Source organism: Clarias gariepinus, chromosome 27 (genome assembly GCF_024256425.1).
Source record: "Clarias gariepinus isolate MV-2021 ecotype Netherlands chromosome 27, CGAR_prim_01v2, whole genome shotgun sequence".
Lineage (NCBI taxonomy): Eukaryota > Metazoa > Chordata > Actinopteri > Siluriformes > Clariidae > Clarias > Clarias gariepinus.
Window position 1 is genome coordinate 11,868,184 of NC_071126.1, and position 11,753 is coordinate 11,879,936.

Consider the following 11,753-nt stretch of genomic DNA (forward strand, 5'->3'; position numbering starts at 1 on the left):
CAAAAAATAAATAAAAGATATACGATATAAGCAAACTTAACAAAGAAGACTTAATCACTCATTCACTCACTCACCATCTTGCTACAGTATGTACAGTAGGGTCGTGGAGGGCCTGGAGTCTAACCCAGGAGACTTAGGGCACAAGGTGGGGTACACCCTGGACGGGGTGCCAATCCATCACACAGACATACACACACTCACACACTTCGGGCAAATTGGAAACCCCATTAGCCTAATCTGCATGTCTTTGGACTGTGGGAGGAAACCGGAGTATTTGGAGGAAACCCACCTAGCACAGGGAGAACAGTCCCCAGACAGGAATCGAACCCGGAGGTTCAAGGCAACAGTGATAATCACTAAGCCACCATAACCAAAAAAAATATATGGATAAATAATAACAATAGACAGAATAAACCAGCAAACTAAAAATAACTAAAAAAAAAAAAAAAAGGAAAAATCAGTGTTTCATTGATTAAATCTGATGTTCTGAAGTTCTGTTACCAGTGTATTTTGCAGAAAACCTGATTTTGGGTATGGGATAATTTTATTCCCAATTTAAAAACTAGTAATTGATAACTGAAAATTGGTATTATAAATGTGTAATTTTAAATGCCAGATGAATGTTGGTTTTGTAAAACTAATATGCCTTAGAGAAACCTAGAGCAATATAAATTAATATTGCATGTCTAGTAAAACGAAACAATAACAAAAAAGATTTGGCGATATAAATGTTAAAGTTGACAATGTATTCCAATGATTTGTTACTGTGAAGGGAAAAGATAATTTTATCCTTTAACATGAAATCATAAGATTCATAAATAAAATCACAATTATTGTAATATTATTTTATCAAAAGATTGTACAAGACCACAAGAAAAAAACAAGAAGAGGAATACGTTCTTTCTATTGGTTGCAGCATGTACATAGATCTGCAATGTCCATATACTCTGCACTCATGCAATCAACAGGATAAATACATTGTAATAATTTGAAGCGTCAGAGCCGAAAGCCAATAAGCGTGACCCTGCTGCATTTGAGCATTTGCAACCCGGAAGTTGCAGCACCTAGTTGTTATAACAAGCTTTTTACATTTTCATATCGGATTGAACTAATGTTTATTTATTCATTATTCATTTTTATATTAATATATTATCGCAATATATTTTAAACCCATATAAAAAAAAATACCAAAATGTCCGAAAAGTCTGCACGAGTGCTACGTCATTGTCACGTGACAGTATTTGAAATCAGGCCGGGAGAAGAGCGGTTTGAATCTCGGGCAGTTGGTGACGTTTCTGTTTGTGAAAGGGTTACAGTTAGAGTTTTAGTTATCTAACTGCATTTACTCAAACATATGTTCGTTGTATGAGTTTCTTTGATTAGCTTAGATAGCTGGGTCCGAGTACAAGGTAGCGTTGTTGAACTTAAATATAGACTATGAAAAAGTGGGAGTCCACTGCACAGCAAAACAGCACGTGAGTACTGATACTGTGATAACAAAATGTTTGTTAAAAGCAGACTGAATTATTAAGCATTAAATACGCCTGTGTAATATACTGTAATAACAATGGTTTCTACAGTGGATTAAACACCTTAGACAAATTGATATCTGTGGATAGATAAATAGATAGAAAGAAGTTTATTGTCTTTGCATAGTAAAGATACTTAGCAACAAAAAGCAGTTTAGCATTTACCAGAAGTGCAGATAGTAGTGTATATAACTGGTGATGCTGGACCTGAATCTGCTGGTTCTGGGTCGAATGTTCCTGTACCTTCTATCGGAATGGGAGGAGGTCAGAAATTTTGTGACTTGCGTGGTCACTCTAATACATGTCCCTAACTTTTGCCTTTTCATTATACAGTTTTGACATTAGTCTGGGAAAATATTATTATAGGTGCTTATGGTATTATTGTTATTGTTTTGATTAGGAAATCAAAACAATAACAATAATACAATCAGACAAATTGACTACAATCAGATAATCATATACTGTAGTTATTATGACTAATCAACTGGAATATTTGTTAGATTTACTAATGTTAATAAAATGGTCAAGGTTATATATGCAATGTCTGTTACACCTCTTAACAGCATTATATGTGAAAAATAGCCAACATACTGATGCTGGAGCCACTTCTCTTATTGGCTTATACCTTATTTATTATAAAGTATATTTCATAGTAAAAACTAGCAAAACATGATTTTCAAAGTGAATCATCTATTATTTTTTATAATTTCTGATTCTAAGCAGAAGTTCTGTTACCAGTGTATTTTGCAGAAAACTGGATTTTGGGTATGGGATAATTTCATTCCCATTTCAAAAACTACTAATCGAAGACTGAAAATTGGTATTATAAATGTGTAATTTTAGATGCCAGCTGAATGTTGTTGTTTTTTTAAACTAATAACTAATATGCCTTATATATATTAGTATTGCATGTCTAGTAAAATTAATTAAAACACATCAGTGCTAGTAAAAAGAAAAATATTTTCTATAAATCATCAAACATGCCCAATACTAATGTATGTTATCAATTAAAGTTTTTAGTGATGTGATTTTCCTTCTGATGTATTCCTCTGCCACAGTTGCCCAGTCAAACCTGGGGATGGTGCGATCCCATCATGGAGTGGGCCCCAGGAAGAGTCTATCAGCCAGAGTAAAGAGCAGCCTTGCACAGTGCAGGCCATGTACTGTAAGGAGCTTCTGCTTGTAGGGGCGACAGAGTTTTCATTTGAAGAGCTGCGTTCACAGCGCTATTTTAAACAGCTCGATGGTATGTATCAAAAACACTTTCTAAATTTATAGTCTTTCAACTATACCTGCTAACCAGAGTTACCATTAGCAAGGACTGCCACCATGACATAACCTATTAAGCATAATCAGACTTTCAGCTATTTGGAGGCCAAAGTAAAACTCTTTACACATGTAACTTATACTTACAATGATGTATGAGAATGTGAAGGGGTATTGGTGTATCTATGAACTTAATCAATATATAAATGCAACTGTGTTGTTCCCCTTTCCCCAGGTACTTAATACACATGGTGTGAGACAATGTCTTAAACTATTATTAGATTTGCTTTATTGTACAGAATTTTTAACATTTGTTTTTAGTAAGAAATAAATAATAGTGATTGATTTTGCAGGCTGATTGACTGAGCTGATTACCAGAAAATACTTTATATTGGCCTAACTGATTAGCCAACTCAATTGGCCAACCACCAGTCTGTATCGACCAAAACTTGCATGTTTTTTGTTAACGTCTCAGTGAGGGTTGCTGACTCAACCCTAAATACATGTCAAGTGGAAGTCAGGCATTTTTCCTTTGCGTAACATTACATGAGCACATATCCATGCCCTTAAAACACACTGCTAGACAAAAAAAAAGGTACAAACTCCAAGATTTTATTAACCATCTTCATTTTTTTTTTATTTATGTGTTAAAATGATTCCTCATGCTCCTAAAACCACATTTAAACCTTTTTTTTTTTTTTTTTTGTGACCTTTTTTTTGGCCTGGCAGTGTATGTACAGACTATATAAATAATTTTATTATGTTTGTTTGTTTGTTTGTTTGTTTGTTTTTTTAATTAGAAAAAGTTTTACATTTGAACAAAGTCAAAGAGGAGCTGAAGTTTCAAATAGAGCAGAAGCAGAAACTTATTCAAGGGAGGAACAGTGCCAGTCAACCTCAGGTAAGCTGTTTTATTATTATTTATTTATTTATTTTAACATTTTCAGTTGATCTCATATAAAAATGATTTAAAAATATGATGGTCATCTACATGGGGTATCGGACCCATGGTCATTACATTCGCAATTTGGACATTGTTCATAGTTGGAGAAAATGACAGCTTGCTGTAGTAGGGGAAGTAAGATTTCCTCTGGGTTTTACACATCATAATAAGTTGTGTAATAATAATTATAATAATAATGTGTGTAATCCCTCATTTAAAATCTGCATCATCAATAATAATGAATAAAATACATATGCTATACAAAGTAAACATTCTTACACAGTTGCCCATACACATCTTAGACGCTCCCTAACTAAGCTTCTGTGGACACTGACGTCATGGCAGCCACATCACAACAGTGGATGGCAGAAGTACCATTAACCCATGTTGGGCTTCTGTGTATTTTTGATAATTATGTCTATGGGGTATTTTGAAGCCAAAACTAACGTAAATATTACATGATTAACTAATTTCCTAGAAAATTACCTGATGCTTTGTCAACACAGATATAATAGTAAACTAGCAATTGAGCGCTTCTTTTCTGTTGCTTATTATTTTAGTAGCATGTGAAACATGTAACGTATTCCAAAGTGAAACAAGTGTGAAAATGGATGAAGAAGTTGTTATGCACATTAATTCGCAGAAGATTGATTTGTTATCATAATGTGATAACATCAGATAGTGTACAAATGTTATTCCTCCTGGATTTGGTGGCATTTGTTATCATTAGCATTAGTTCATTCAGTGCTTCTGTTGCAAATGAGACAATGCTACAGTATGTGCTTTACCATTCATAAAATGATGTGCAGGTAACGTTAACTAATATTGACATTTTAAGCTTTCTAAAAAATGGCTACTCTACTGGGTAAAATGGTGTTAAATGGAAAACTAACGGGCTGTATAGGATGTACAGCTTGTTCCATACAAGGGAGTTAGTAGTGCACTTGTTTAGGAATTAGAGACGTACTTGAGATTTAGCCTTGTGTTCAGAGCTACTGTAGTTACTTTAACATGGACAGATCAGATGTGATTTGGGAACAACTTGGAAGCAATTACCAGAAGACAATGTGTTGTTTAGGATAACATAATGTTATCAGATGTGTTTTCTTGTTGAAATGTATGTGGGTTTTGGCATTGGCATCCGATAATTTTTGGATGTTCTTTGTGATTTCCAGCAACCTGATGTACTACAGGATTCCGTCCAGACTACTAATGTCAGCTGTGCTCCTGTTGTTCCCAAAGATGCTACTTCCTTGAAATTTTCTAATGAACCAGATATATGTAGAAACTCTGCCATAAGGTAATTGTTTGTAACAACAATTTAACAAGTATTTTCATATTTTTAACTTTATTTTAAGATTGCATTATATATTTTATCAGAAACGGCATAATAAACCATGAGGACATGGCACAGGGTGAGTTCCATTCTTTATGGATGTTTTTCGTTGCCATTCTGTGATATCGATTACAAACTCAACAGTGTCTGTATTACTGAACTGTGTGAAAAACCTCCAGTAAGCAGCAGTTAAGAAATGAGAATGTCTACAGTGGTTTAAGCTGAAAGGAAGCCTATGCTATCTCAAATAACCACAAATAATTAAAAGCTGGTTCTATATAGATTTCAGAAGTAGGCCTATATAATAAAGCAATTATTTCTCTACTTAAAGCAATGGTACCATTTAAACCTCTTACCCACTCTGCCCTTTACCTGTGTAAGATATTTAAACAAAAAATGTAATGTAACAAAGATTTCTTTGTTGAAACTTGCAATAATTGCAATAAGTTTCTTTACTTTTATTTTTTGTCTCACATGCAGGAACAGCTAGTGTTAAACAGAGGAGTTCACAGCCATCAAAATCTTTTGCTATTTATGATGAGAATGCTTTGCCTGAAAAAGCAAATACAAGGTAGGTTCCCAGGTTATATTCTTGAGAAATTGCATTAAACAAATATTATTTTCATAGTTCTGTCTTTAGAAAAAATTCTCCTATATTTTGTGTATTTATAATCTATTTAACAAATAGATCTATTTGTCTTTTTGTGTATAGTGTTTCAGCTTTTGCCTTTTTTTCCTGGTTTAACTTTAGTTTGCTTTTAAAATCATTGTTGATTCATGTGAAATCTTTTTTTCATTTTTTTTTTTTTTTTTTTTAAGATCATCCTCTGTAAACCTTAAATCATTGAAGCTGCCCACATCCATTTTGAAATCCAGACAGCCTGCATCAGTGACTCCCAGTGATAAAGTAAATGTAATTTTTTTTGTTCACTTTTCGGCATTTTGTCTAATTTGTTTTGGGTTTCATTTGTCTTTTTGTCTATACAGTGTTTCAGCTTTTGCTTTGTTTTTCTGTCATTAGGATGCCTCCCTTTCTCGCTCCGAGGAGGCTATCATCAATGCTCACTCTAATAAGACTCTCTGCCGAAGCCCAGAAGACACTTATGATTTTATTCATGCTGCTCAGCTAGCCTCAACACCATTCGGAGGACCAGGCAGACAAAACTCCTCTGAAAGAGGCCGAATAGAAGAGAATGACGCGCTCAACAAAACTGGTTCTGTTACATTCAAAGAACCAAGCTCTGAGCCCAAAGCAGAGACAAAAAAGCTAAGGTACTTTTTATAGTAAATATATTTGTTTATAAACATGTGGGAAAGTTTGTGCTGAGAATTAGAATAATAATGAACGTGGGAAATACATTTTTACATGAATGGACATAAATTCACAATTAAACGCTGTAATTAAATCTGTAAAGTATCTAAATCATAACTGAATCTGAAATTTTAAACATGTTTTAAGCAAAAGTATCACATTGGTGTTATTGATTCTTGTCTATGACATAAGAGACCAATTTCTTAAGATAAAATGCTAATTCACTCTGACCAGGGATGTTTGGTGTCTGCGATTAGTTTGCTTTTGTTTTGCAGTGGAGATTTTTTCACTAAGGCAGATTGAAAAACAATTTCAATAAAGTCATGACATGCTCACCTCAAGAGGCATGATTAGACAAAGTATTCTGCATATGAGTCAGAATTTAACTTTAATCCTCAAACTTTGGACATCTATTTTTTATCTTGGGTTCTTGCTTGTGTAATGTCATACCAAACTATGTCCAAGAAATAAAGCATGTTGTGATCACTTCCCAGTTAAAATCAGGTCATCAGCAACAGTCTACTGTAAACTATAGCATGCAAATGTCCAGCAATCATTCAGCTACACTATATGAGAATTGCTCCTTCAAACTATATTCATTTTCATACACAGCCCAATCCAGGAGATCAGTCACGAGTGGGGTCATATCTCCTTAGCTTGCACTTATCCTCTGGAGCCAGATTTACAAGGACGGCCTACAACTGACTCTGGAATTACAGAGGTCATTCAGCCTACCTCAGAAAATACAGTGTTTGCTCCTGAAATGGGTAAGCCAATACTCTGTGAAAAGGGACGATTGTTTTTCACTGGTAAAATTCTCAGTTTTATAGGTTCTCTATTATTCCAACTGCATGGCGACCTCCATGTTAATTAGCAATTGTCTTTTATTATTAGTATAGCTTTTATTAATTTGTTAGATTTAATACATACAGTATACTGTTACTGTTAATCTCTACTAAAAAAGGCAGCATCAGTCTTTCTATAGGCGTCAGCTTCCATGGATTAGCTGTAGCCGATGACAAAATGGGAGATGCCTGAACACTATTCTTTCACAGCTAAAGTAGAGTTTAGACCAACTGTGAGAGAAATCTAACCAGCCCAGAAGGCCAATTTGTTTACAGAAGAAAGAACACTGGACTAATTTGTGTGTAGCAGTGAATGTCACATTAACTTTATCAACTCCTTTTTTTCAATTTTGTCTCTTTTAAATCTTTCCTTTGCAGTGGGAATTGTAGGCTTGTTGTTGTAGTATTAGACCATTAGGTGGCACTAACCCTTTGACTTCACCAGAGACTGAGCCAGTGAATCCATGTAGTCTGGATATCAGAAAAGCACTACTAGATACTGTGGACTTGAGTTCTTTTGCTAACTTCAGGAGGAAGCGTGGATCTCTCCCTGAACCTGATGACCTGCATCTTGGTACGCTGTAAAATATATATGATCATTACATATTTTTTTTTATTATTAAATTGATTAAAAGTAACCTTTTAACTAAATAATATTTATTATTCCAGATGGTCAAACCTTGTTCTTCCTCAAAAAGATTGGAGATCGGGGAATATGCCTATATTTGTCAAATGGTGATAATGTGCTTGTTAAGGTATGTCATGAGGCAAGTTTTGCACTAATTAGCTAAATTTCCATTGACTTTATGTAAATAATACAAGTGATTTTAATATATTTTGTATTTTAGTCATAATCTCATTTTTGAGAGGAAAATGAGGTTGCTGCTGAGGTTGTTGTATATTTACTGTTACTACTTTTTAAATTGCATCTTAAGGCATGTCAAATTTCTTTGTTTTGTTACCATTTGTAAAACAATTTGTTTTAACAATCTTCATTTGTGTCATTTAATCTACAAAATATATATTTTTACATTTAATATGACGAAACAATGGGATCAGGCGTTATACAGTGCCCCTGGAGCGGACAGGGTTAAGGGCTTTTATTCAAGGGCCCAAGAGCAGCAACTTGGCAGAGCTTGGCCTCAAATCGCCAACGCTTCCAATCAGTAGCTCGGAGGCTTAACACACTAAGCCACCCCCAGACCTGTAGATAGGTCTTTACTTTTTAAGTCTTTAAGTACTAAAATGTTTTGCATGTGGAATACCTTTAATAAAGATGATGTCTGTTGTATTATTTTGGATTGTGCAGGTTGATAAATCCACAGTACCTTGGGATTTTTATATTAACTCTCAACTAAGGGCCAGAATGAATGCTGATCTACAGCAATGTCATGCTCAGAGCACCTGTTACCTCTATGAAAATGGATCTTTGACATTGTGGCAAGTTCCTCAAGGACAAACAATTCAAGTATGGATCACACTTTTTTTATTGCACTTGTTGGTCCTACTACTATGTTTTTAAAAAACAAACAAAAAAATCTTTCTGTATAGGAATTACTAGATGACCATGTGGATAGACGAGATGTTCTACTTTTGGCCATACGGTTGTTAGAGATGGTGAAATTGATGCATTCATGTCGACTTGTTCATGGGTCTTTGCAACCTGAAACACTAATGGTGTGCCACAGGTACAAATCTAAATCACTTGTTTTATGTAATCTGAAAGTATTAGAGCTTGTTGTTTTGCTGCTATTAAAATATCTGCAGTGCCACATTCGAAAAAGTCCATTTTCTTACATTTTTGTATAAACAGAATTGAAAATGCTGCATCATATACTGTAGTTCAGAACTTGTATACAGTACCAGTCATTTTTGGACACATCATCGTATTGTTTTTTTTTTTTTTTTTTTTTTGCTTAGTGATTAATTTTTTACTTTCTAGAACAATGAGCCATTTCAAGGTATGACATAACACGTATGACATTATGTCATTAATTATCAGCATTTAGTTCAGTTTTTCTGAAACATTTCCAGAAGAACAGTATTGTCATGTGCATTTGCAGCATATCCTTTTTGTGTCCTTTGTGGCCATCAAACACCATGATGAAAGTGGCTTATATTTATACATTTTATATTTTTTATAGTTTTATAGTAAAATATTATATGTAATACATTAATTTATTTTCCCAGCTGTGAAGACAATGTTATCTGCCTGGATTTCTCAAATTCATTGGACTTGGAGCTACAGAGTGATGTGAAGACAGTACAGTCTCTTCCCTCAGCGCAGGCCTATATTGAACAGGGTTTATTGTTGCCCTCTGCTTCTCCTTACCAGGTAATCCAGCCATGTCTTTTCTAAAAACTATCTCTTCTTCAAGAAGGGTCATGTCCTGAGGCACTTCTTGTTTTGGTCATTTTAACAGGTGGACCTCTGTGGCATTGCACAAATAGTGCACTTGCTACTTTTTGGAAGAAACATGACGGTAATTAAGGATGCATCTTTCTGGACATTGGCAGATGACTGTGGGCCTCTGGATTGGCAGAGGGCTTTTGACCTCAGGTAAGGATGTATACATTTTGTTAATTAAAAAACATTTACAATTTTGGTTTGATTTGTTTTATAATAAATTACAATTACATTTTACTTGATTTTGAATTGTCAGTATTAATTATTTGTGTTTTGTGTTACTCCCTTTTTGGTCTTTCTTTTTTAGCAACCTGCATGGTCCCTTGTGGCAAGATTTTTTCCACAACCTTTTGAATCCTAAGGACAACTCAACCGAGTTAATTTTGTCCAACCTTATCAACAACATAAAGAACACTCTCTATGAAGGCTTGGAGTGTCCGTTTTTTCTATAGTTTATGCTGTCAGTCACTTGTCTGTGTTTTCTATATGTTTATTGTACTACACCAAAATGTCATTAGCACCTAATCCTTTCACTATCCTGTTCCTTTCACCTAATTTCTTTCAAGTCATTAAATAAAGGATTCATAAATATTCTTAATTTTGAGAATGGCTGATTATTCGGTACTACTGTTGTTTCCATCCTTCATTAAACAGGTAAATATTGCACAATTAAAATGCTTATTTTTTATTAATTTGTGATTATGATAAGGACAACCCTGGACAACAATCAAATCACTCCTTTAGCCACCGCCCGCAATCTTGGGGTAACCGTGGACAATATTCTGTCACGTTCTGTTCAGTAACCTTACTCGCTCTTGTAGATTTCTTCATTACAATATCAGAAGAATCTGCTTATTTCTTTTTTCACAGGCTACTCAGGTGCTTGTTCAGTCCCTTGTTATTTCAAGACTGGACTACTGCAACTCACTCTTGGCAGGCCTGCCTCTGTCCACGATTCGTCCTCTGCAACTGATCCAGAATGCAGCAGCACGACTCATTTTAACCTTCCCAAGTTTTCCCACATCACCCCACTTCTTTCGCTCCCTGCACTGGCTTCCTGTAGCTGCCCGCATCAAATTCAAAACGCTGATGCTTGCCTTCAAAGCTAAAAATGGCCCAGCACCCACTTACCTCTCTGCTCTAATCACACCACGCACTGCACCACATTACCACCACTGCTCGCCTCATCCCACCATCTCTCAGGGATCAAGGGTGGCATTCATCCAGACTCTTTTCTGTTCTGGTACCTATAGGTGGTGGAACAAACTTCCTCTAGATGTCCGTACAGCAGAGACTCTGACTATCTTTAATCGACGACTCAAGACGTATCTGTTTCTACAGTACTTGGACTTGATTCCTCATGCACTCAAAACCCACTTTTTCACAATTTGAGCCCAATGAATCCTGGACATTAAACTGGATATGACTTAGACTTAGACCAACTCAAGCAAGGCCAGATCATTATACTGCCATAATACTGAGTCTTTTACAGTGGGCATAATGTGAGATGTGTTCTAAGCACATGAATTAGATCCTTTTTACCCTGACTAGAGTCATAGAATATAGTACATATAGACTCATCAGACCAGAGCTCCAAAGTACAATATTTAGGTTCTTTAGCTAATTAAAGCCCCCGCCCAACTAAAATCATTAGCAAGTTGTTGATTTTTTTTCACTTTCTGCACAGCTGTATAGTCAAAGCCTTGTAAGTACTTGTCATGTTGTGTATGTGGGAAAACTCCCCGTGTAAACACAATAACGACTGCAGTAATTACCCAGTTGCTTATTTAAATAATTTTTTTGGCCACAAAGTGCGCACTATTGCGTATTATGCCGTTAATTCTTATTAGAAAGAGATTGCATTCAAGTTTCCTTTTTTTTCCGTTTATTAAATGCACACCTATACAAGGGCTTTTTAAACAAGAAGCACCTACAGCTTACACAGTTTAAAGTTTTCCAGTGAGCATTTTTAATAACTGATCAATTTGCATTAGGTTTTAGGAGAACATAATGCTTTCGAGTAATCGGTCTCCACAGTCATAAATAATAATCTTCCCCCTCTAAGCCTTTCATGTAATGTGAGCCTTGAGGCAGTTGAGACTACAGGTGTTACAT

General features: G+C 35.1%; 1 protein-coding gene across 2 annotated transcripts; it reads left to right on the forward strand.

Annotated features, from left to right (window-relative positions):
- The first annotated feature begins 1,259 nt into the window (after nt 1-1,259).
- Nucleotides 1,260-10,236, forward strand: bub1ba (BUB1 mitotic checkpoint serine/threonine kinase Ba). Of its 2 annotated transcripts, none has more exons than XM_053489229.1 (16): nt 1,260-1,475; nt 2,588-2,775; nt 3,596-3,696; nt 4,914-5,038; nt 5,119-5,153; nt 5,555-5,645; nt 5,894-5,987; nt 6,096-6,346; nt 6,999-7,153; nt 7,677-7,805; nt 7,901-7,986; nt 8,541-8,699; nt 8,783-8,919; nt 9,422-9,566; nt 9,655-9,791; nt 9,946-10,236. In XM_053489229.1, exons 1-16 carry the CDS (start codon nt 1,438-1,440, stop codon nt 10,088-10,090), a joined length of 2,016 nt encoding a protein of 671 aa, XP_053345204.1. In that variant the 5' UTR covers nt 1,260-1,437; the 3' UTR covers nt 10,091-10,236. The 2 variants fall into 2 exon arrangements, with proteins under 2 accessions (XP_053345204.1, XP_053345205.1); XM_053489230.1 differs by having other exon boundaries at nt 5,894-5,981.
- The last annotated feature ends 1,517 nt before the right edge of the window (nt 10,237-11,753 follow it).